This window comes from Neovison vison, chromosome 7, assembly GCF_020171115.1.
Source record: "Neovison vison isolate M4711 chromosome 7, ASM_NN_V1, whole genome shotgun sequence".
NCBI classification, from domain to species: domain Eukaryota; kingdom Metazoa; phylum Chordata; class Mammalia; order Carnivora; family Mustelidae; genus Neogale; species Neogale vison.
Genome location: NC_058097.1, coordinates 123218546 through 123245474, shown reverse-complemented (window position 1 = coordinate 123245474; position 26929 = coordinate 123218546). Strand labels below are relative to the sequence as shown.

General features: G+C 40.8%; 1 protein-coding gene across 1 annotated transcript in view; it reads right to left on the bottom strand.

Annotated features, from left to right (window-relative positions):
- LOC122912455 (beta-galactosidase-1-like protein 3) overlaps positions 1-24843 on the bottom strand; it is a 64505-nt gene extending 39662 nt beyond the window's left edge. Inside the window, exons 1-9 of the mRNA XM_044258242.1 lie at positions 24821-24843; positions 23910-24035; positions 23552-23767; positions 17550-17618; positions 16929-17024; positions 15639-15747; positions 12220-12312; positions 10693-10774; positions 9650-9714 (exon numbers count right to left, since the gene is read on the bottom strand). Of these exons, the coding sequence (XP_044114177.1) occupies positions 9650-9714; positions 10693-10774; positions 12220-12312; positions 15639-15747; positions 16929-17024; positions 17550-17618; positions 23552-23767; positions 23910-24035; positions 24821-24843 (879 nt within the window). The remainder of the gene's footprint in view (positions 1-9649; positions 9715-10692; positions 10775-12219; positions 12313-15638; positions 15748-16928; positions 17025-17549; positions 17619-23551; positions 23768-23909; positions 24036-24820) is intronic.
- Between the last annotated feature and the right edge of the window lie 2086 nt (positions 24844-26929).

The following is a 26929-nucleotide window of genomic DNA, read 5'->3' as shown; positions in this document are numbered from 1 at the left end:
TAATCACCCTCAATGTGAATGGCCTAAATGCGCCCATAAAACGGCACAGGGTTGCAGACTGGATAAAACGACAGGACCCATCCATATGTTGTCTACAAGAGACCCATTTTGAACACCCAGATACACCCAGACTGAAAGTGAAGGGATGGAGAAGCATCTTTCATGCCAATGGGCCTCAAAGAAAGGCTGGGGTAGCAATTCTCATATCAGAAATATTAGATTTTAAACTAAAGACTGTAGTCAGAGATACAGAAGGACACTACATCATTCTTAAAGGGACTATCCACCAAGATGATCTAACAATTGTAAATATCTATGCCCCCAATATGGGAGCAGCCAATTACATAAGAAAACTGTTAATCAAGATAAAGAGTCATATTGATATGAATACACTAATCATTGGAGATCTTAACATGCCTCTCTCAGAAACAGACAGATCATCGAAGCAGAAAATCAATAAAGAAACAAGAGTATTGAATGACACATTGGATCAGATGGACCTCATCGATATATACAGAACATTCCACCCTAAAACAACAGAATACTCATTCTTCTCAAGTGCACATGTAACCTTCTCAAGAATAGACCACATACTAGGTTACAAATTAGGACTCAACCGATACCAAAAGACTGAGATTATTCCCTGCGTATTCTCAGATCACAATGCTTTGAAACTGGAGCTCAATCACAAGGAAAAGTACAGAAGAAACTCAAACACCTGGAAGCTAAAGACCACCTTGTTTAAGAATGCTTGGATCAACCAGGAAATCAAAGAAGAACTTAAACAATTCATGGAAACCAATGAGAATGAAGACACTTCAATCCAAAACTTATGGGATACAGCAAAGGCGGTCCTAAGGGGGAAATACATAGCCATCCAAGCCTCCCTCAAAAAAATTTAAAAATCCAGAACAGAGCAGCTGTCTCTACACCTTAAAGAACTGGAGAATCAACAACAAATCAAACCAACCCCTCACATAAGAAGGGAAATAATCAAGATTAGACCTGAGATCGATGAGGTAGAAACCAGAGATACAGTAGAATGTATCAACGAAACTAGAACGTGGTTTTTTGAAAGAATCAATAAGATCGATAAACCATTGGCAACACTACTCCAAAAGAAAAGAGAGAAAGCTCAAATACATAAAATTATGAATGAAAAGGGAGAGATCACAATGAACACCATGGAAGTAGAAACAACCATCAGAAGTTATTATCAACAGTTATATGCCAATAAGCTAAGCAACCTAGATGAAATGGATGCATTCCTGGAAAACTATAAACTCCCAAAATCGAACCAGGAAGAAATTGACAACCTGAATAGAACAATATCTAGTAACGAGATTGAAGCAGTGATCAAAAACCTCCCAAAAAACAAGAGCCCAGGACCTGATGGATTCCCTGGGGAATTCTACCAAACATTTCTATAGTTTCATTTCATACTTTTCTAACAAAATAAATTACTTCTCAGCTTCTCCTGAAGCTGTTTTAAAAAATTGAAGCAGAAGGAAAACTTCCAGACTTTCTATGAAGCCAGCATTACCCTGATCCTCAAACCAGGCAAGGACCCTACCAAAAAGGAGAATTTCAGACCAATATCACTGATGAATATGGATGCTAAGATTCTCAACAAGATCCTAGCCAACAGGATCCAACAGCACATTAAAAAGATTATCCACCATGACCAGGTGGGATTCATCCCTGGGCTACAAGGATGGTTCAACATTCACAAATCAATCAATGTGATACAACAAATTAATAAGAAGAGAGAGAAGAACCACATGGTCCTCTCAATTGATGCAGAAAAAGCATTTGACAAAATCCAGCATCTGTTCCTGATTAAAACGCTTCAAAGTATAGGGATAGAGGGAACATTCCTGAACTTCATCAAATCTATCTATGAAAGACCCACAGCAAATATCAGCCTCAATGGGAAAAAGCTTGCAGCCTTCCTGTTGAGATCAGGAACACAACAAGGATGCCCACTCTCACCACTCTTGTTCAACATAGTATTAGAAGTCCTAGCAATAGCAATCAGACAACAAAGAGAAATAAAAGGTATCCAAATTGGTAATGAAGAAGTCAAACTCTCTCTCTTTGCAGATGACATGATTCTTTAATAGAAAACCCAAAAGACTCCACCCCCAAACTACTAGAACTCATACAACAATTCAGCAGCGTGGCAGGATACAAAGTCAATGTGCAGAAATCAGTGGCTTTCTTATACACTAATAATGAAAATACAGAAAGGGAAATTAGAGAATCGATTCCATTTACTATAGCACCAAGAACCATAAGATACCTGGGAATAAACCTAACCAATGAGGTAAAGGATCTGTACTCGAGGAACTACAGAACACTCATGAAAGAAATTGAAGAAGACACAAAAAGATGGAAGACCATTCCATGCTCTTGGATCAGAAGAATAAACATTGTTAAAATGTCTCTACTGCCTAGAGCAATCTATACTTTTAATGCTATTCCGATCAAAATTCCACCAGTATTCTTCAAAGAGCTGGAGCAAATAACCCTAAAATTTGTATGGAATCAGAAGAGACCCCGAATCACTAAGGAAATGTTGAAAAACAAAAATAAAACTGGGGGCATCACGTTACCTGATTTCAAGCTTTACTACAAAGCTATGATCACCAAGACAGCATGGTACTGGCATAAAAACAGACACACAGACCAGTGGAACAGAGTAGAGAGCCCAGATATGGATCCTCAATCTATGGTCAAATAACCTTTGACAAAACAGGAAAAAATATACAGTGGAAAAAAGTCTCTTCAGTAAATGGTGCTGGGAAAACTGGGCAGCTATATGTAGAAGAATGAAACTCGACCATTCTCTTACACTGTACACAAAGATAAACCCAAAATGGATAAAGGAACTCAATGTGAGACAGGGATCCATCAGAATCCTAGAGGAGAACACAGGCAGTAATCTCTTCAATATCAGCCACAGCAACTTCTTTCAAGATATGTCTCCAAAGGCAAAGGAAACAAAAGCGAAGATGAACTTTTGGGACTTCATCAAAATCAAAAGCTTCTGCACAGCAAAGGAAACAGTCAAGAAAACAAAGAGGCAACCCACGGAATGGGAGAAGATATTTGCAAATGACAGTACAGACAAAAGGTTGATATCCAGGATCTATAATGAACTCCTCAAACTCAACACACACAAAACAGACAATCATATCAAAAAGTGGGCAGAAGATATGGACAGACACTTCTCCATTAAAGACATACAAATGGCTATCAGACACATGAAAAACGGTTCATCATCACTAGCCATCAGGGAGATTCAAATTAAAACTACACTAAAACTACAAATTAAAACTATCACCTTACACCATTCAGAATGGCCAAAATTAGCAAGACAGGAACCAAATGTGTTGGAGAGGATGTGGAGAAAGGGGAACCCTCTTCCACTGTTGGTGGGAATGCAAGTTGGTGCAGCCTGTTTGGAGAACAGTGTGGAGATTCCTCAAGAAATTAAAAATAGAACTTCCCTATGACCCTGCCATTGCACTACTGGGTATTTACCCCAAAGATACAGATGTAGTGAAAAGAAGGGCCATATGTACCCCAATGTTTATAGCAGCAATGGCCACAGTCGCCAAACTGTGGAAAGAACCAAGATGCCCTTCAACGGACGAATGGATAAGGAAGATGTGGTACATATACACTATGGAGTATTGTGCCTCCATCAGAAAGGACGAATACCCAACTTTTGTAGCAACATGGACGGGAGTGGAAGAGATTATGCTGAGTGAAATAAGTCAAGCAGAGAGAGTCAATTATCATATAGTTTCCCTTATTTGTGGAGCATAACAAATAGCATGGAGGACATGGGGAGTTAGAGAGGAGAAGGGAGTTCAGGGAATTTGGAAGGGGTAGTGAACCATGAGAGACTATGGACTCTGAAAAACAATCTGAGGGCTTTGAAGGGGCGGGGGGTGGGAGGTCGGGGTACCAGGTGGTGGGTATTTTAGAGGGCACGGATTGCATGGAGCACTGGGTGTGGTGCAAAAATAATGAATACTGTGATGCTGAAAATAAAAAATAAATTAAAAAAAAAAGAATCAAGGGGAAAATGTGTTTTACTAGTTGATATTTTATATAACTCATTTAACAATAATGCTTAAGATAGGCAATAACTCCAAATCTTGAATTCATATTTATTTTAACTTCATTTGGAAAAAAAAAAGTAAAGCATTCATTTAATTATTTTGGAGCATTATTTTCTATTTTACAGTGTATGAACCAGCAAGTATTTCTAGTCCTTTTCCCCCTTGATTCTTTACATTTCTATAGTTTCATTTCATACTTTTCTAACAAAATAAATTACTTCTTAGAAAAAAAAAAGAAAGAAATAACAAGTGTTAGTGAGGATCTAAAGAAAAAGGAATCCAGTGTTGTAAATTGTGTAAATTTGTGTAAAATTCATAAAATTCTGTAAATGTAAATTTGTGGAATCACTATGGAGAACAGTACAGAGTTTCCTCAAAACATTAATACAGAAATACAGTATGATCCAGCAATTCCAAATCTGGGTATTTATCTGAAAAAAATTAAAGCATTAACCCAGAAAGATTTATACACTCCCATGTTCATTACAGCATTATACAATAGCCAATGTATAAAGACAAACCAAGTGTCCATCGATGGATGAATGGATAAAGAAGATATGAATAGAATAGAAGTTAACCAAAACTGAACTAAAAAATAAAGAGAAAAAGAATAGGAAAAAAACCCCAGCACCTAAGCAGTGTGAGACAATATCAGATGATCTTATGTACATGTAATTGGGCCTGCAGAAGAAGAGAGAGAGAAGAAAGGAAATACGTGAATAAGTAATGGCTGAAATGTTCTTTTGTCATTTTAAGATTTTATTTATTTATTTGACAGAGAGAGATCACAAGTAGGCAGAGAGGCAGGCAGAGAGAGAGAGGGGGAAGCAGGCTCCCTGCTGAGCAGAGAGCCCGATTTGGGGCTCGATCCCAGGACCCTGAAATCATGACCTGAGCCAAAAGCAGAGGCTTAACCCACTGAGACATTCAGGCGTCCCAGCTGAGAATTTTCTAAAGTAATTAAAGACAGCGAACTACAGATCCAATCTGTGAGAACATCAAGCAGGATAAACTCTAAGAAACAAACCACACCTAAGTATATTATACTCAAGCTTCTGAAAACCAAAGAGAATGAGAAAATTCTAATGGCAGTCAGAAAAAAAAATCACCTACAAAAGCCATAGATAAGAATTACTACAGACTTCTTATCAGAAACCATGAAAGCCAAAACAAGACAAAGCAAAATGAAAATCAACAAAATAGAACGGCATTTTAAAATGAGGATTTAGGAATATATTATTATAAGATATTAATAATACATATGAAGCAGTTCAGTATTTGAAAGTACTTTCAGATTAATTTAACATGTATTTTAAATCCTTGGGCAACAGCTAAAACTTTAAAACCTGAGAAAAGTAATTAGTCCATAGAGGAGACAAAATGTAATCATAAAAAATGCTCAATTAACTCAAGAAAAGGGAAAAAAGAAACATAATAAGTGCTTTTCAAAACAGAAAAAGAATTAGCAAGATGCTAGATTTTAATCCAACTAAATCAATAATCACTTTAGATGTGAATCATCTAACTATATCAGTTAAGAGGCAAAAACTATCAAATTAAATATTTTTAAAAGTTAATACATAATTATATGTTGTCTACATATATATCCACTCTACATAAAAATCCACTTTATATACAAATACTTAAAGAAAGGTAAAAAGTAGTGCACCTTGGTGGCTCAGTCAGTTAACAGCTCAGGTCAGGATCCCAGGGTCCTGGGATTAAGCCCCAAGTCAGGCTCCCTGCTCAGTGAGAAGCCAGCTTCTCCCTCTTCCTCTGCCCCTTTGGCCCATTTGTGCTCTGTCTCTCAAATAAATAAATGAAATCTTTCAAAAAAAGATAAAAAGTAGAAGGATAAAGAAAAATACATCATGCAAACCACTAACCAAAAGAAAGCTGGAATAGCTGTAGTTATATAAAGTAGACTTCAAAACAAGGAAGATGGTCATTACATAATGAGAAAGGGGTGAATTTTCCAAGAAAATATAACAATTCTAAATGTATATATAACTAAAAACAGAGCTTCAAAATACACAAGACAAAAATGGATAGATCTGAAAGGACAAATGAATAAATCCACAGTTATATATAAAGATATCAAAACTCTTCTCTTAATAATTGATACAGTAAGTAAATAGAAAATCAGTAAGAATAGAGATTGCCTAAACAGTACCATCAATCAACTTAAGCTAATGGAAATATATAAACATATGCAAAACAAACATCTTCGCAAGTGTACATGGAACATTTACTAAACTGACGATATTATGAGTCATAAAACAAACCTTAACAAATGTAAAAGCACAGAAATCATACAAAGTATGCTCTTGGATTTTAACAGTATTAAACTAGAAATCAATAACAGAATAATACCTGGAAAATCTCCAAGGATTCAAAAATTAAGCAACATACTACTGACACATAAATAAAGATGAAGTCTCAAGGGAAATTTTAAAATGTTTTGAGCATTTTTGAAAATAAAAATACAACATATCAAACAGTGCATTCAGGAAAATTTGTAGCCATAAATGCTCATATTAGAAAAGAAAAAATTCTCAAGTAAGTAATCTCAGCTTCCACCAAACAAACAAACAAACAAACAAAAAAAACAATCTAGAAAAAGGAGATCTGATTCAGTCCAAAGGAAGCAAAATAGAAAAATGTCAAAGAGCAGAGAAGAAATCACTGAAATAGAAAACAGGAAGAAAATAAAGCAAATAAATAAATAAATAAATAAGGCCAAAAGCTAGTTCTCTGAAAAGATCAATAAAACTGATAAACTTTCAGTCACAATGACTGAGATAGAAAGAGAGGAGACAGGGCACCTGGTGGCTCAGTGGGTTGAGCCTCTGCCTTTGGCTCAGGTCATGATCGCAGGGTCCTGGGATCGAGCCCCGCATCGGGCTCTCTGCTCCGCAGGGAGCCTGCTTCCCTCTCCCTCTCTCTCTGCCTGCCTCTCTGCCTGCTTGTGATCTCTCTCTGTCAAATAAATAAAATCTTTAAAAAGAAAAAATAAAAGGAAAGGAGACACAAATATACCAATATCAGGAATGAAAGAAGAGCCACCACCACTGACAACTAAGATTAGAAGGATATCAACAAAATATTACAGACAACTCTGTGCCCATGAAGTCATAAACTTAGATGAAACAGAACAGAATAAATCCTTAAAAGACACAAATTACCAAATTTTCTCAAGAAGAAATAATCTAAATTATGCTACATCTATTAGAGAAATTAAATTTCTAGTTAAAAGTCTTTTTAAAAAGAAAACTTCAGGTCCAGATGGTTTCACTGGTGAATTTTACCAAATATTAAATAAGAAATGCTATGGATTCTATACAACCTCTTCCAGAAAATAGAAAAGGAGGGAATATTTCCAAACTCACTTTATGAGGCCAGCATTGCCCTGATTCTAAAATAAAGACATCACAAGGAAAGGAAACCAAAGACCAATGCCCCTATGGAGGTGGAAGAAAACTTCTTAGTAAGACATGCACAAATTGAATCCACTGGAATATAATACATCACAATCGAGGAGGATTAGTCCCAGGAATACAAGACTGGATCAATTTTTAAGACCCATGTTTAACCATATTAGTATATGAAAGAAGAAGGACTTTGTTTATGACCTTAGACATAGGATATAAGAACGTGATCCTCTTGGCCATCAAAAGGAATGAAGTACTGATTTATGCTATAGTACAGAGGAACTTCAAAAACATCAAGCTGGGGGCGCCTGGGTGGCTCAGTGGGTTAAAGCCGCTGCCTTCGGCTCAGGTCATGATCCCAGGGTCCTGGGATCGAGCCCCGCATCGGGCTCTCTGCTCAGCAGGGAGCCTGCTTTCTCCTCTCTCTCTGTCTGCCTCTCTGCCTACTGGTTATCTCTTTCTGTCAAATAAATAAATAAAATCTTTAAAAAAAAAAATCAAGCTGCATGAAAGAAACCAGATACAAAATACTAGATCATGTATGATTCCATTTATATAAAATGTCCAGAAAAAAAACAAATTTATAGAGATGGAAAGCAGATAAGCATTTGCCTTAGGCTGGAGATGGGAGCAGGGGATTTAGCACAAATGAAAGTGAGGAAACTCTTTAGATTGTGGTAGTGGTTGTAAAACTCTACATCTTGGATTGTATACTTAAAATAGGTAGATATAATGGTGTATAAATTATATTTCAACAAAGTTGCTTTAAAAAAAGTGACAATCAGAGAAAGACAATTATCATATGGTTTCACTCAAATGTGGAATGTAAGAAACAGTGCAGAGAATCATGAGGGAAGGGAGGGAAAACTGAATGGGAAGAAAACAGAGAGGGAGCAAACCATGAGAGACTCTGGACTCAAGAAAACAAACTTCCTCAGGTTGCAAAAGGTCACGTGGGTGGGGGAATGGGGTAACCAGGAGATGGGCATTAAGGAGGGCACATGATGAGCACTGTGTGTTACATGCAACTAATGAATCATTGAACACTACATCAAAAACTAATGATGTACTGTATGTTGGCCAACTGAATTTACATAAAATAGTAATGATAATAATAATGTAAAAATTTTTAAATAGTGACAAGAGAAAAAGAACCAACAACAACAAAAAAGAGACTTATTACAGCCATTAAGAACTAGATAGCCATGGATCCAGCCCTGGCAGAGCCCCTTCCATTTATTAGGTCAGATGTGTAGAAATCAGTGAGAAGAGGAAATAAGATTAATTCTTCGTTAATTACAACTTGTGTAGACGGGTGTAAGGCACTTGAGGAAGCACCTTGGGATGTTCTGGCTAAGTGAGCAGTTCGCCCCATACTTTGCAGTACTGAAGAAGGCCTTCCTGCCTAAGGGAGAAGAACAGTGCGGGCTGTTCCTGGCAGCAGGTTGGATATTAACCTGGGCACAAAGGAGACTCAGGAAAGTGTGTTAAGCAGAGGAAACCATAATCAATTTGGTCTTTAAGAGCTTGATCCAGCTGTTTGTGAAGAAAAGATATAATCCCCAAAGTCATAGTCTATGATTTTTCCATCTTTGAAACTATCACAAGGGACAACCCACTGAGAGGAAATAGGAGCTACTCAATCCATGGCTGTTAGTGAATTCATGTACATCCATTATTGCTCCCATAGTTTGCAGTCTGGCTAAAATAGGCTGACTCCAACAAAAGTAGGTATGAGTCCTCTCTCAGCAATGTGTATAGCCCATTTCTGAACTCTGTCCTTGCAGGGGAAAAAGAACATCATCTCCCTTTGATTTACCCCATATAAATCCCTCACCTTCACTCTAGTCATCTCCATGAGTTGCTTCACTAACAATGGTGATAGAAGCAGAACTTGCTCCTCATTCCCCGTGACAAAAGGCATGAATTCCCCAAATTGCTTTGGAACCCAGCTGAGGCTCTGGGGGTTGCAGGGAAGCAGGGGTTTCCTTTCCAGGCCTGTTCTTATTGAACACCAGCTGCACAGGCTAAGGAGGTTTGGGCAGGCAAAGGAGGAAAGACTCTTCATCTCTAAGACATCCTTACCTGCAGGTGGGAAAGCTGCTCAAAAGCACTCTTCTCAAATTTGTTCATATTGATGGTGGCCAGAACTATAGAGAGAAGAGACAGGTGCTGCATGAGGTACCGTGCCAGTGCCAGTGCCAGCAGGGGAAGGTTGCAGGCCCACACCCTGCACACAGAAGGAAGATGTGCTAAGTTGGAAGGATAATGGGACTCTACTCATAGTCCATTTTGCAAAGTACAAAGTGCTGCCATCTATGTCCTCACATCACTGGACATTTGTAAGGACAATGCAAGATAAGAAGGGCAGTTAAAATTAATCACATTTTGTGTAGAGAAGTAGAATAGGCCAAGATCATACAACTTGATTAGACCTAGGAACAGAATACAAGTTTCCTGATCCAAATTCAGCATACTTCTCACCATACCATCATAACGAGGGGGAAGAGCCACCAAAGAGAAAGGGAAAACAGCAATATATATGGAAGTAACAGGTCTGAAATAAGGACTGCCTAACAGATATGCCCCTGGATTCAAATGACTGCTGATAATACCTTGGTCGTTTTCCTCACTATTGTTACCTTATGATTCTGGTCTGAACTGTTCTGTTACCTCACTCTCTAGGATGAACTCCACTCAGAGACCACAGTGACCTCCAGCTATAAGATTCCAGGACTAGAACTTGGCCTATGCCAGCTTCCTGACACATGTGTTATCTTCTGAATCTCCATGTAGCTCTCCATTGGATGAGTTTTCTCTTAGAAGACCTGGATTCTAAGCCAGGCTCAGCACTAATCCAGATTCTTGGCCCATGGAAAGATTATGAAAAGGGTACTGCGGCCATAAGATCTTGATTACAGCTCTGTTTAAAGACAACATGAATGAGGGAAAGAGATGCGGTTTTTGTGAGCTCTTCACTTGGACCTTGAGTCCTCTTCGGTATCAAGTTTCTGGAGTTCTCTTCAATGTACATGGGAAAAAGAGACATCCGAGATATACCTGGTTCAAGATTCAAGCTGGCTGGTGAAGAGCTTCAGTTCTTCCTTAAAATAAGTCTAAATTTGTACCTCCTTTTATGCGGCCTTTTAGCAGATTTTCTGCTTCATCCGAGGTCATGAGCAGTTCCACAATCCCTCTTTTCAGCAGGGCCTGTGGAGAAAACTGGACAAAATGAACCTACTTCCCTTACTCCCATAAGAAGAAGGAAACATAAGGAAATTAGGGAAAAAATATAGCTTGGGCTCATTTGGGCAATGTGTGAGCTAGAAAGAAAGGTTTGAATTTTGAGTCTGACCATCTGCAATTCAGTAAATTATGGGAACCTTGGTCTCTGTCCCAGCCTATGTTGTTCCCAAGGATGACCACAAAGGTAGCTGAGTTATGGGCTCTGCCAGCCATGGACATTGCCTCAAGAGAACAAACACAAGGTTGATGTTTATGAGGAAGCACTTGAGGGAGGCTCTAAATTCAAAAGAGAGAGAAATGAAGCATTTTGTGCATGAAGGGAAGAGGCCAAGGCTGTGGGGACCACAGATAAACTTTATAAAACTTGGATCCTAACTGGATACTCAAAGGAAGCAAGGAAGTCTGTCATGGCTTCAGGGAATAGGGGGAATCTAATTTGCAAATTGTATTTACTAAGGGCTGAGGAGCAGACAGATGGCCAGAGGGCAGGAGGACTCTATCTGTGCATTTTACATGTTCACTGAGCCATGTTTAGGCCTGGCAAGGTAGTCAAGTAGTAAATCTGGAAATCAAGAAAACACAATGCTAACAGAATGAGATTGAGTTGATGGGGGTCTAACATGATGCCCCTGAGAAAAGTTAGAAGGGGGAATCCCTCATAGATCTTGTCCAGCCCTAGAGGCCATAGCTGTATGGAAGGAGCCAGGATGTCCAGGGAGCCCGGCCCTGCCCTCCTTCCCCTTTTGTCACCTACTCACTCTTCCTTGCCCAGCTGGCAGCTCCTCCCCACTCTTCCCCACTGCTTTCCAGGTCAGCCCACCCAAGGGTCTCTATGTGGACACAACTAACATGCAACCCCACATTCTGCTCAGCAACCTAAGGAGGAGGTCCAGGTTACAATCAAAACTCATCAGCTTCTTCACTGTGGGAAATTAGGGACAGGAAGGGGTCTGACCCATCAGAAAGGCAACCAGACAAGACTCCAGTCATTTCCTGGCCTGAGACATTCCCCCCATGGAGGAGCAAAGACAATAGAAGAAAGAATGTTAACACTACAGGTCAGAAAGCTGCAGGATGAGAGCCATCATCATTAAATTCATGAAGCATTATTTGTTATGGATGTAAATTTACCAGCCCCCAGATTTAAGGAGAATTATGGGTCACAGAGATAGGAACAGAAAGGAATAATCTTTCCACATCATGTTTTATCTCCTAAGAAAGTTATTTGAGTACATCCTGACAACATTGCCGACTCACGGAGACTCTGAACTTGATTTCACATATTCTCATCATCCATAGCACCTACTACAGGGTCACCCATACAGCAGGGCCTCAAAAATGCATGCCTATAAAGGTGACAGAGTGAGGAAGGAAGGAGCAAATATGAGAACAAACCAAGTGTCTCTTACCTTTCGAACATAAAGCATGTAATCTTTATCCTTGGCAAATGAACCATATTCATTCTCCACCTGCACTGCAATGATGGGACCTCCCTTATGGTACTGAGAGACAAGGAGATCAAGGGGAATGTGAAGTGACTGGTGGAAAAAGCCTGCAGTCTCCGAGTTTCCTGCTAAGATCACACACCTCGTGGGCGAGCTTTGATCCAAGTTGTTACCTCGTGTTCCTTTGGTGCTCCCTCTCCACCCCCGGGTCCTGGAGTCAGTCACCTCCAGGCACTCATCTATGCACAGAGGCCTGCCTTCCCTAGTCTTTGGAGATAAGGAACTCCCACAGTTTTCCCTCTATTTCTCATACTAATTATCTGCTTAAATATGAATCTCAAACCTACAAACTCCTCTGCTCGCATGCCTACCCTATTCACTTTCCCCAACGAATCAAAGAAGGAACACCCTTCGTCCCCCTGCCTTAGGATAATGCCACCACTTGTGAGCGGAGTCCCCCTGCCTCCTACTGCCTGCTCTCTGCCCTGTTCCCTCTACCTTCAACCTTCAACCTTTCCTTTCAAACCAACTGACCTCCAGTATCATGGAAACTTATTTGGAACCCTCATAGCAGAGAGGGAGAGCTCATGCACCCCAGGACTGTTTCTCCACCCAAAGTTCTCTTGCTCTCTCCTTTTTTTTTTTTTTTAATATATTTGACAGAGATCACAAGTAGGCAGAGAGTCTTGCTCTCTCCTTCTTAAGAGCCCTGTGTCTTCAAAGAGTTACCGGTTATCTACACTCACTTTTCTCTGCATTCATGCATTGTTCTGTTTGGTTTCGTTTGTTGCTTTGCTTTCTCACTTTGACTCTGCCCCCCAAACCACCATGTTAATTCTTCCCATGCTATTATGCCCCCTGTCATCAACAGTAACCTAGCTGAAATTATACTGAAATTGTAAGTTTTTAATGTTTAACTTAATCTTTCAACGTCCTTCCACACTCAACTGCAGAAAGAAGTGTCTCCATACTGAAGGCAGGGGGAGCTCTTCACAGCCTGACCACTTCGTCCCTCACCCTTCATCCGCCCTATTGCCTACAGGGTAACCGCCAATTGCAGAGCGAGGTATTCCCTTTTGGACAATGGGACAGGAGAGAATGAGGGTGTGTGGTGGGATTTCCTCTACAGCCTCACCTTTTCCCACTTTCCTACCTCACTTTCTATGCCCCACACCAGCTGAACTTCTTCCAGGTCTTCAAACTCCTCATTCCATTCCTTGCTCTCTGGTCTTTACCCATGCTGGAGACTCCTGACCATTGCTAATGCCTGCCCATGCCTCAGGTCACTGTTTAAGTTACTTTATCTGGAAAGTCATACCCTGAACCTCCCTTCCTCTCCTCTTTCTACCCTATGAGGGGTGCCCTGCACTTCTCCTACTGCAGCAATTTCTCCTCATATTGGAAGTGACCATTTGTCTCCATGGGGCAGGAACCATGTCTGTCCTTCTCATCACTGAAAGCTTAGCTCCTACACAGCACCTGGCACATAGCAGCTGCCTATAATTCCTTGCTGAGTGAACAAAAGTATTCCACACTGATGAATTAAGAAAAATTGTTTGTATTATTGAACCATATCTTCTCCCCAACCTGAAGGGTGAGATTCCTAAAAACTGCATCATAAATTCACAGTTGACCTTATAAAACAGTGTTAGAAGAATAAAAATCCCAAGTGAAATAGGAAAGATACTCTAAAAATTATTTAAATATAATACTTAAAACAATGAAGACAACCAGATAGAAAACCTTAAGATACTAACAATTTAGTAATAATAAGTCCCATCAATTTCATTTGCACTTGAAATTTCTTGCTTCTTAAAAATTTCCTAGGATCTCCTACCTCATGATTCCGGCGGGGAATCTGTAAATTCGCTTTGCTTGCTGCATCTGTACTGATGGTATGTGGCATTTGTACTTTTGCCTAAACTTCCAGGCAAACATTCAAAATCTTTCTAGTTTTAAGGCTTAGAGATTTTTGCCCCTGCATCTTATACCACCTATATGGCAGAAATGCAGCCAGAAACATAGGGTTTTCAGCCCTTCTAGTGAAAGACGTACCTCAACTCCGCCTAAGAGACCCAGAGTTTAATCCTAATGATGATGTCTTCTTCCCCACAGCACTGCTCATCTCTCCTAAAGCTGTATGGCAGAGACATTTTTCCTAATCTGTCTTTCCCTTTATTTTCACTCCTAATCTGCAGTTTCTTTTCTCTAAAATTATTCTAAGAGTAATTCATAATTCACAATTGAGAATTAGTTACAAAGAGTTAGATCTGCATCATATTTCCCCCCCACCAAAAAAGATAATAAGCTATTGGTCTACTACCTAATAACTGGTTTTTATCCTTGCTCAAGTTTTATCAAGATATATGCTCTCAAAACAAAATTTATTTTTATTTAAATAACAACCATGTGTCTTCTCTTGTTTGGAAGAGAGTTGTATTTTAAAAATCAAACATAATAACCGAATAATTGTTGCCTTGTAGACTGCAGGATATAATTTTTTTTTTTTAATCCCAGACTGGTCTGCATGCTATGGTTACCTTGCATAGATCTGGAGACTCCATGAAGAAAGGAAAATGCATGGTGTCTGTGCTCTGTACATTTATGAAATGAAAACAAACTGAAATGTAAGCAAGAGTAAAATACTCATACAGGTACAAAAGGACTGAACCAAGTTATGCATTACAGCATAAACTTGAAAAATCAAATTTCCATGATAAGGTACTAGTTAAATAAATTATGATATATTCAAATTGTGGGGTACTATGCAGATACTAAAAAGAAAGAGTTTCAAAATATATTTTTAATAAAAAAAGTCCAGTGGGAATTGTGTATTTTTTTATGCAAAGGTATGCATAAATGCACATATATAAGTATAAGTGTTTATATATAAATAATTTGCTTCTATATGTGTACAGAATCTCTGGAAAGACACAAAAAAATCTGGCAAAATTGATTATCTTCTGAAAAGACAATTAATTGAATGGCTTTGGCTCAAGGTAAGAGGGAAGAATTATTTCACCAAAAACTCTTTCATACTCTTGAGTTTTGTCACCAAGGGCCTATATTAACTATTTAAAACAACAAAGATAATTTAAGAGTAAAAATAAGCAGTATGAAGATCAGAGAGCTTAATGAATATCAATTACATTCAGAACAATGACAACCACAAATGAACACCCTTTGTCAGTCCCTTGTATGATGTGTGACTTTCTAGAAACCTTGGAGTAAAGGGTGTACTTAAGACGAGGGTCTAGAATTGAAAATTGCAAGAATGTCGGCTTCAGTTCTCATAGAGACTGGGCATGGTCTATTCTGTGAACATGCCAGAAAAACAATTTTCCTAAAGCAAAGATAGGAAAGGAACAGAAAATTTGCTTTACCTGGAGAGGAACAACTCTGGAAATCAGGTGGTCAAAATACTTATCAACTGCTCCAACAAAGCCCTTGTAGGTTGTTCTCAATATCATATTGGGATCTTGCAGCAGCCAGCTGGGGGCAAAAGGAGACAAGCTCAGTGTCTGAGGTGGGAAGGTAGAGGTGAGGGTAAGTGGAGTGGGGCTTTGGCAGTTTTACAACCTTTGAGCTCATATCCATGGTCCTGGAGCACTCAGGGGTCCTGAAGGGATATGTCCATGTCAACTTTTTGCACCATTCTCACAGATTTAGAAGAAAAGATACCAACTCCATCCACATGACACTATACAAGCTACTATCAAAACTTGTACTCCCACATCTTAACAAGAGGTAGTTTAACCTTTCATTGAATACTCTCCTCTATTCTTCTTCCATTCATTAAAAACATTTTTCTTGAGCACAGTGTATACACCTTAGGCAGAGGGTTGCATTTCCTCTAAGAGCTAAGACAACCAACACAGAGCAGGAGCACATAAACCAGGAAGCACACCTCCAGATCATCTGTAAAGTACTGGACAGGGTTCCAGCTAACCATGAATTGCTACTTCTCTGAAGTACCCTCTTCCTTCAAGGTCATGCATTTTCTGCTCCTGAGCTGGGATGGGAGAAGGTGCTCATCTTGGAGAAAAACAATGCTTTTACCTGACAAAGGGAAGTAAAAGCTCACCTGGAGCAGAGCCATGGACTAAACGGCCAGTCCTGTCAGCTTGTGACAGTAACAGAAGAGCATTCTTGAATTCTCACCCTGAACCTTAGTTATTTGCATTGACGACAATCATCACAGATGAGAGAACAGGCAAAGAAAAATGAGAGGGAAGGCAGGGGATCCGAGGGCTCTTAGTACAGAGAATTTGATCTTCCATTGATAAAATAAGAGAAAAATCAGACATTGTCAGAACTAGCCCATTCTTCACTGTCTAAACTTCCCTTCCCATTCTTCCCATCACAGGACAGAGTTGGGCATAGCTCCCTCCAGTGGGGAAAGAAGGCTATGATCATCCTGATGCTTTTCCCTCTGCACACTTAGTCACACACCCAGGGCACCAGGATGAAGTGTCATCTATAAAAGGGGGATGACAAAGACACATACACCTCACCATATTACTGCAACCATTACCTGAGACGATGTATATAAAGCAACAGTAACAGTGCAAGACACAGAGGATGTGCTCATTCATTATTAGACTGAAGTTTTATGTTTAGTAAAGCCAACAACTTTACTACAACCCCAACTCTGGACTCATAACCCTGCTCACCTGGGCAAGCCCCCAAGGTCAATCTCACTGCAGATATAGGGTCCTGGACGCAGAATCACCCACAATCCTGTCTCCGCAGCCATCATCACAAAGGCCCTAGGGAGGTCAGTGTCAGCAACTCTCAAGACACAGAGAGGAGGGTGTGGTGGATAGCTCCACCAGCAGCATCCCAAGGTGGTGGAGCTATCCAGTCCCCCCTCTCCCACCCTGCAGAGGCCCTGGGAGCTGGGTTCTTACCTGCTCCCAGCCCACGACCTTCTGCATAGCCCCACTGGGGACATGAGGATCAAAGGCATTAGACAGGGTATAGGGGAGTCCTAAGAGTGAACCAATGGCCTTGCTACCATAGAGGGGCAAACCCTGTCCCAGCCCAGGTGGCTGGACCACACTGCAAAGCAGGGCAGACACTGGGGATTTGGTACCTCTGGGCTGCAGTGAAGAGGTCTGGGCTCAGAGGAAGCAGACCCAGACCCCTTGGAGTAACAGGTTCATGGACAGCATGTGGGTCCTGAGAACATAGTGCCCAACTAAGATGGCCTCATGGTTCCTAATCAACCCCAAGGAGCCATCTCTCTGCCTCCTCACCCCAAGCCATGCCATAGAAGCAGCAACAGCACTTACTCCAGGTCCAGGTTTCCAGAGAAGTCAAATTTGCCTCTTTCTGGCTCATGGAGGTTCCATGGTACATAGCTGTAATAGGGAAGGGAGAAGTACAATAAACATCTTCTGATTTCTTTCCTCTAAATTTGTAGGTCATCCCCAAATCCATGCCAACACCTGGGATAGTTCTATTTTGGAATAAGTAAGAGTTTCAATGGCAATTAAATCTGTATTACATGAACAATGATAATTGTCAATAGTTCCTTTCTTTATTACCCAGCCTTGGTCCAAGCTGCAATAATCCTATGATTCTACATTCCTTGAATTTTTTTTTGAATTTTTTTATTTATTTGACAGACAGAGATCACAAGCAGGCAGAGAGGCAGGCAGAGACAGAGGAGGAAGCAGGCTCCCCGCCGAGCAGAGAGCCCGATGTGGGCCTTGATCCCAGGACCCTGAGATCATGACCTGAGCCGAAGGCAGCGGCTTAACCCACTGAACCACCCAGGCACCCTACATTCCTTGAATTTATATATAAATTATCCCACTCACCACCCCATTCTATGTAATACCCATTAAACATATAATGAAAAGGATAAAACCCTCAAATGCCCAAGAAATTTTTGCTAAGAATTAATCAAAATAGGAATGGAGGAGGAATTCCTAGGAGAATAAAGGAAATGTAGTAAAGAAAGCTGCCAGGATATGTGTAAAATTTTTATTAGGTGCTATTTTTAATAGGTGACTGTCTTTTTTGTGTGTGTCACCAACAAAGTTCTTGAGTGTTGTGCCTCTAACTTCATGTTTCTCATCAGCTCTGTAGTTCTTATTACACAATTTTGTACAATGTAAACTTTTAAAATCCATATGTTGCATTGTGGTAGAACTGACTGTATTTAATATCTTTCCTTGTGAGGAGGAATGAAGCGTTGGTTTGCTAGAGACTTAAATATGCATGATAAAGTTGATAGGTATGCACTAAGAGAACAAAAGGGAAAAAATTTGCTAAATGATGCTTATAAGTGACTTACTTTTTAAAGGATACTGCTGGAAAAAGTTGAAAACAAAAAGATGGAAAATTATATAGATGAGGCAGAATTATTCTAACAATCTTAAATAGCAGGCAAACTGAATTTTAAGGCCAAAAAAAAAAAAAATCCCTCACAAATAGATGTTGAAAGGCATCAAATTATAAGAAAGGAAATGATCCATCAAGAAAATATGGTAATCAGGGCGCCTGGGTGGCTCAGTGGGTTAAGCCGCTGCCTTCGGCTCAGGTCATGATCTCGGGGTCCTGGGATCGAGTCCCGCATCAGGCTCTCTGCTCAGCAGGGAGCCTGCTTCCTCCTCTCTCTCTCTGCCTGCCTCTCTGCCTACTTGTGATCTCTCTCTGTCAAGTGAATAAATAAAATCTTTAAAAAAAAAAAAAGAAAATATGGTAATCATTACCACATGCTCTCTATAACCATAGTTTCAAATAAAGGAGGAATTTACGAAACCAGAGAAGAAAGGGAGAAATCCAGTCACAGTGGGAAGATTTAAAATACTTCCTCGAGAAACAAGGAAAATAACAGCAAAAACTAGAACACAAATGAAAGACTGGGGATCTAAGAACTACACAGAGAACTCGGTACCCAAAGGTGGAGCACATACATTCTTAAAAACACATGCAGCAGTCATAAAATACAAGATAAATCTCAACAAATCTCAAAAACTTACATCACGTAGTCCATGATCCCAAGACAAAGGCAACTACATTAGAAAATTATGCTTTAAAAGCATAAAAAGTAAAATAAATAAATAAAACAGAAAGCATATTCCCAAATAGCTGAAATGCTTAAAACCAAATGACATTCAAAGTATTACACAGCAAAATTTATGGGATATGTAACCAAAGTAATAATTAGAGGTACACTCATATCCCTGAATAAATATATTAGAAAATGCAAAATCCTGGAAAGAAAATGAGCTAAATATTCAACTCAAAAGACAAAGAGTAAAGAAGCAAGTGGAGTGGGAAATGGGGAAGGGGAGGTAGAGCAGAAAGTAGGGGAAGAGAAGAGGAGAGGGAGGAAAGTACTAAATCAAATAAGGTAGAAGAAAGGAAATTATACATAACTCAGAAATTATAAACTAGAAAACAAAAAGATACAGAGCATATTAATAAAGCCAAGCTAGTTCCTTGAAAAGAATAGACAAGGAAAAAAAAAAGTCCCAAATACACAATATGATGTACAACTACGAAGAAAGGAGAATTTTTAAAAGTCCTAGTGAATCCAAAAGAAGAAAGAAAAGGAAAAAAGATCTACAGGATAAAAATAGTGTATACTCTAGCAGAAAAAGCAGTAGCCTTTCAATAAAGTTGAATCTTCCCTCACAACCACAAAAGATATTAGTCACAGAGGTTTTACAGGTGAAATTTAAGAAACATTCAGGATAAAGAGAATTCTTTTTCAAGATAGTTTGAGAGAAGAGAAAAAACATATAGTCACTTGAAGAGTTTATTACGACTCATATCAAAACTGAACAAGATACTAGGAGAAATACAATTTTAAATCAATTTCAATTATAATCATAAACATATATATCTGAAATAAAACACGAATAAATGAAGTCTAGCAGTGTATGTGTGTGTGTGTGTGCGCGCGTGCCCACACGCGCATTCACATGTGCATGTCTCATAATCAAACAGAATTTATCCAGAGCTGTGGATTGGTTGAATATCAGAAAATTTGTTCATATAATTTACTACTTTAATAGAGTGAAGAAAAACTATATAACTTTTCAATAGATGTATAAAAGCCTCTCATTAAAACTCAACAGTTATTTATGATTAAGTTCTTTATATATTAAATGAGCCAATTATCAATTTACAGCTTCCCAGCTTCAAATGTAGCCTTTATATCAGCTCTGCAGGAGTGGATGGGGCCAGCCCTACAAGCATTTTGTCCTTTGTAGTGAGTCCCGTGCTTAGCCTTGCCACAAGAGGGTAGTGGAGAGACATGCAGGAGGAAAGGGGCTTCACTTTGGATTCCAATGCGGGTTTTGCATTTCTATGGTCCTGCTAGGTCTTGTCTGTGGTGTAAGTGGGTGAGGACATCTGGAGGTTCTTTGTTTTTTTAAATAATGAAAGCATTGTAAGTATAATCCGTAACAACCAATGTAGTATTACCCCAGAAAGGCAAGGGAACTCAACTATTTTTTGAATTAACATAATTAATATAGTTACAGATGTTAAACATTACATTAAATGTGAGTTTTGCTAACATTTTTCTGCTCCTTCCCCTTCTATATTGTAAGTTTAAGGTGCTCAGAACTGCCTTTACCTTTTCCTGATATTACTAATAAAATCCCACAGCTTGACCATGAAGCAGTCAGACCTTCTGACTGCTGGTGACAAACATTTCATCAAGAAACAGAAAAATTAGTTGGGCTTCATAAAATGATAAAATGCCCTGCAGAGGGGACTTAAGTTTACAAGACTTCAAAAACGGGGTTGCAAAATGCTCTGAATGTCATCTTCAATCTCTAAGTGAAGTCCACAATTGAAAGGCAGTTGAGCTGCACCAAGTGCCTGACTGAATTTCAAGCACAGCTCTGCTAATACTACATAGACTTCAAGCAATTGCCTTCACCTCTCCCCACCTGAGTTTTCTCACCTACAAAAGACAGTGATCACACTACTCTCCACATACTATTGATATAGTGACAATGTGAATTAATATTTTCCAGGGTTTAGAACATGCCTGGCTGAGTGTAAGTGCTAGAGACATGTTAACTGAATAACTAAAACTGGTTGTCTTACCTTACAGTGTAGATGTATGTAGACTGGGATCTCCATGTCCTGTCAATGGCAGCATTGTTATATTAAGGGTGGGCTCCCCTGCCTTTTCTCCAGCTCCAAAAACACATTCCCATGAAGTTAACTTCACATCATTTCATGTGCACCTGTTACAGTGCTGCCTTCCATGGAATAGTTTCTTTAGGCTTACCCTATAACCCATTTTTATTAACTCCCAATTTTTTCAGTTTCAGGACTTTTTTAGAAATTGATTTGTTACGAGGGAATCTCCACTGTTCCTAATTCAAACGTGATTTTTGCTTCCAGCTGGTCATCTGTGCACAGACAGGAGCCCATACCTGTACGTGACCTTGGCAGCACCCTCACTCACAACTTCATGGTCATACACTGAGAAGATGGTGGATGAAATGAGCAAGCTAGTTAAGCCCTCTATGCTTCTGTTACTTTCCCCCTGCATAGTGAGAATTACACTAGCCATCTCACAGGACAGCTAGTTGTAAAGATTAAGTGATTCTGTGAAGATGATTACAAAATGCACAGCCATCAGTAGACCCTAAATACACATTACCTTTGTCAGTATACACCTAATCATGTTAAAGATCATGCTAAATTTATCATGTTAAATGCATATTTAATCATGTTACATTTATATTTAAGTTCTTATCATTTAGTATAATAGGTTTGCATTTCTTTTTTTGCCATCATAATTGAGTGTATAGGGGCGCCTGGGTGGCTCAGTGGATTAAGCCGCTGCCTTGGGCTAGGGTCATGGTCTCGGGGTCCTGGGATCGAGTCCCGCATCGGGCTCTCTGCTCAGCGGGGAGCCTGCTTCCCTCTCTCTCTCTCTGTCTGCCTCTCTGCCTACTTGTGATCTCTATCTGTCAAATAAATAAATAAAATCTTTAAAAAATAATAATAATAATTGAGTGTATATACGTCCATACATTGGGATGGGCATTTTTCACATAAACAAGGCAAAGGTTTTTTCTCATTTAATCAATACAAACTTATGAAGCAATTTTTATTTTGCCACATTTATAGATGAGGACACCAGGGCCCTGGGATGTGATGTTTGGAGGCAAAGCTGGGACCCAAGACAGGTCTGTCTGAGTCTGCAACCCTATGTTCTTAATCATTAAGCTACAGTATTCATTCCCTTAATGCCATTAAATTTAACTTCAGTGATACTGGTATTTCCTTTGATGTGTTCATTTTTTTGACACTACTATTCCTTTTCAAGCTCACCTCCATATACACAAATAATTGTTTTTAAAACACCATGTACTGGGGCGCCTGGGTGTCATAGTTAAGTGTCTGCCTTTGGCTCAGGTCATGATTCAGTGTCCTGGGATTAGATGGAGCCCCATGTTAGGCTCCCTGCTCAGCAGGGAGTCTGCTTCTCCCTCTGTCCCTCCCCGCCCCCCACCCCCCGCTTGTGCGTGCTCACGCTCTCTCTCTTAAATAAGTAAAATCATTTATTTACACCTATATGGGCACCTGGGTGGCTCAGTGGGTTAAAGTCTCTGCCTTCAACTCAGGTCAGGATCTCAGAGTCCTGGATCAAGCCCCGCCTCAGGCTCTCTGCTCAGCAGGGAGCCTGCTTCCCCTTCTCTCTCTGCCTGCCTCTCTGCCTACTTGTGATCTCTCTGTCAAATAAATAAAATCTTAAACACACACACACACACACACACACACCTTATGGGGGTGCCTGGGGGCTCCGTCATTAAGCATCTCCCTTTGGCTCAGGTCATGATCCCAGTGTCCTGGGATCTAGCCCCACATCCCTGCTGGGCAGGAAGCCTGCTTCTCCCTCTCCCACTCCCCCTGCTTCCGTTCCCTCTCTTGCTGTGTCTCTCTGTCAAATTAATAAAATCTTTAAAACACATGGGTGCGGGCGCACACACACACTCGCCTTATGTATTTATTTATTTGTAAGTATACTTTGAGCCTTTGTCATTAAACTGAGAGCTCCTAAGGGACCCAATGACCCGCTCATTAGAGAGATTACTACAGCTATCCCTTAGGGCTTCTGTCTTTCTCTCATTAACCTATCCAAGGCTGTGACCACAGCCAACTAAGAGTGAGGTGTGACCCTTAAGTTTATCAGGCACATGCTAGAAAAGATTAGGGATCCCAAATCCAGAGGTCCTGCACCTGGGTGCAGGGGTTAGGAGTCCCTGTAGGTAGCAAGTTCACAGAGGAGTAGAGAGCCAGCACTCACGTGGTAAGGGTGTTGAAGCCACAGGCCTTCAGCTTCAGCAAGCGGTCCCTCCAGTACTCCCTGGGCACGCGGAAATAGTGGATGGAGCCCCCAAAAATCAGGAACTTGTGACCCCCCAGGGTGAAGTATGGCTTCCTTCCGACTCTGCTCACAGTCTCAAGTCCCACAGATCGGTCCTTCAGCGTGAGGGGGGTCAGGTGAGACCAATTAAACGTGCTGAGAGAGAGAGAGAGAGAGGACAGGCCGCCATAGCCTTAGTAGAAAAGAAGTTCTGGCGGCAGGACAAGCTCTAAGCATCCCGCTGCTATTATCTTCTCCAAGAGAACCCTCCCCTTCCCCCACTCAGGCAAACATTTACCCGGCTGGGTGTAGCTGTGCATTTGCATATATAAGACCCTCTTTATCTTTCACTCGGGGAGCAAAACTTGCTAAGATAAGTGGCAGGGAAAAGATGCACAGGATTCTTTTCCAGGAGAGACACCGGCTGAAAGGAGAAAGAAAAAGCAATGACCAGTGGGGGGAAGGCACTGGACTCGTCAAACTGTAAGAATTAAAATGCGACTTCAGCATTATAAGAGGCTCACATCTAGGTAGGTCCTCCAGGCTAGCCTAACGCCCTGAGAGACTGTGGCTTTACTTGGATCCACGGAGGTCCCCTGTACCACAGTCCCCTGTGGCTGCAGCACAGCCCACCTCAGTCCCGACAGAAAACTGAGGATAGACTCAGCCCTAGAAGCCCCCAGCCAGGAACGGAACGGAACAGGACAGGCGTGGGCGCTGGGAAAAGGGGGTCCTGGGGAAAGGTAGAGGAGGGATAAGGGGCTCCATGAGAGGTGGGAGCACTCCATCCTCCGGGTTCAGAAAGGCTGCAGTGTCCGGTCCCTGAAGCATTTTGTCAGCGTCTACACGCTGATCTTCTCTCGGGGATAATGGACAGACTCTCCGCAGAGCTCGGGTGTATCTAAGGTGTGGGCAGAAGAGCTGGAGGAGCGAACGCTCGAAAGGCGAGTAAATAAGGAGCGGCTCCCGCAGATAGGAGGACCCAGGGGCAGTCCCAGTCCAAAGGGGCCCTTGCTCCACGTAATGGCCCCGGGGCCCAGCCAATAAACTCGTGTAGAAAACCGGATGGCTAAGAGAATAAGAGAACAGGGAGAGAGGTCTAGCAGGCCCTCTGCCGGGAGGTTACCCAGCAGCCGCGCTAGGCGCGAGGGTCGCGGGGAGCGTGGAACGGCGGGCTCGCTGCCGGCTGCGCTGTGGGGGCAAGGTCACCTGAAGCGCGGAGGGGGGCCCATCACGCGCCGCCCGCGCTGCTCCCGCCGCCTCTCCGCAGACCCAGACGCTGAACACCGGAGTGGGGGAACCTGCCAAATAGTGCCAAGGAGGTCTCGGGCTCTTCGGGGGCGGGAAAGGCAGAGCACCGCACCAGACCCAGTCGGAACTGCCTGATGCGCAGATGACTTTCAACTGGGGCGAGTAATGTGGGAGGGTCTTGAGCTATTGGCCATGACCTTGGTGTTCCTATACTGTTGTGGCACCAGCCAGCTGGGAGGGAAAAGCTGCGATAAGTGGGAGTAAAAAAAGGCAACTTGGTCTAAGCGTGTTCCGCGGGCTCGGCAACTGTGCTGAGTGCCCCTCTGGCTGCAGACAGCGCGTTCAAACCAATGGACGGAGTGTTTTGAATGGGTAAATGGGTAAATGCCAAAATAAAGGTTTTACAAGGCGTAACAGAGGTGCAGATGAGGGACACAGGCTACCCTGGAGGAGTATAGTTTAACCAAACCGAGTCTGTAAATTAAGAGAATTACCAGAGCAAAGAAGGGAGTGCTGTTCCTATCAGTGAAACAGTTTGAAAGTATTCACATATGATATGCAAGAAGTACAGTTTGGAATTCTTTGGTTACAAACTAGCAAGAGATGGGGCTGGAGAGATCAGATCAGGAGGAGGCAGGCCAGGGAGGGCTGTGGAGGCAATGAACTGCTTTAGTTCAGCCTCTTTCCAGAGATTTCAAGCAGAAACTAAGTTAGTAATTTTCTGGAGATGAGGAGCCTGTAAGGTGTAGGCTAGATGGGAGACAGACAAGTCATCCCAATAGACCTGGTGATCCCAGGATAAGGGCTGGAATTGTTCTCATGGTGTTTAATATTAAGCAAGAGGACAGAGTTGATTTAAGAAAATTTGGGGAGGTAAAACTGGTAGCTTTTGATAAGTGATTGGATGAGGCAGGCAATACAGAGAGAGGAGTCTGGGACGACACTGTGTTTCAGCCTAAATGACTGGGGTAGATGGTGGTGACATTTATTGAGATGAGAAACACAGAAAGTGACAGAGGTTTGAATAGACAGAACACTGATGAACCCATCTTGGAATGTGCTGGGTTTGAAGTCTCTAATGAAGAGAAGTCTCCTGATTTTTCTCTTTGAAGCCGTTGCTTTTTCTCTCCCATTTGAGTGAACAAAGCCTGTGGCATCAGGTTGAAATTAGGACTATAGTTTTCAGAAAATATGATGAGTTTTCTTCTCTGGTCTCAACCATTACAGATATATATATATATATCTATATATACAGATATATATATATATTTTTTTGAAGTATTATATATATATATATTAGAAACTCTGTAGATTATCCATCTTTTTTCTCATTCTTAGGTTGGAAGCAATGGACTATTGGGTCTTTATACATGTTACACAGAAGCATATTTTTCTTCTTTGAATATACCATTTTATAAATTTGGTTTTAACAGCTACAAACCTTTATTCTTCTTTGCCAAGATTTTAAAAACTATTCTACGGCTGGTGCCTTTCCATATAAAATGTAGGATAAGCTTGTCTCTTTCTACAGAAAGCCATGCTCAAATTTGTATAGGAATTGCAATCGACCTACAGATCCAATTGTGGAGACTTGACATCTTTACAATGTTCACTCTTCAAATCCATGAACATGCTATGTGTTTTTATTTCTTTTGGTCTTCTTCCACTTTTTTAAATCAGAATTTTGTGATTTTTCTTTTTCTTTAAGTTTGGTTTCAGTATGTTCAGTCTTAGCATCTAGAAATGCCATTAGGTTTCTTGTATTGATGTTGGATTCTGTGACCGTGGTAAACTCACTGATTAATTCTAGGCAGTTGTTTTAGGAATTAAAAATCCAATTCCTTGGGATTTTCTACAGAGGCAATCATGTCATCTACAAATACAGTTTTATTTCTTTCTGTTATCTAATTGTGGCAGCTAGAATTTCTGGTACTATGTTGAGTAAGAGTGGTAAGAGCTCACATCCTTACTTTGTTCCTAGACTTAGATAAAAAAATGTTCAGTCTTTCACCATTAAGTATGATGTTATGTGTGGGGCTTGTGTATATCTTGTTTATCAAGTTGAAG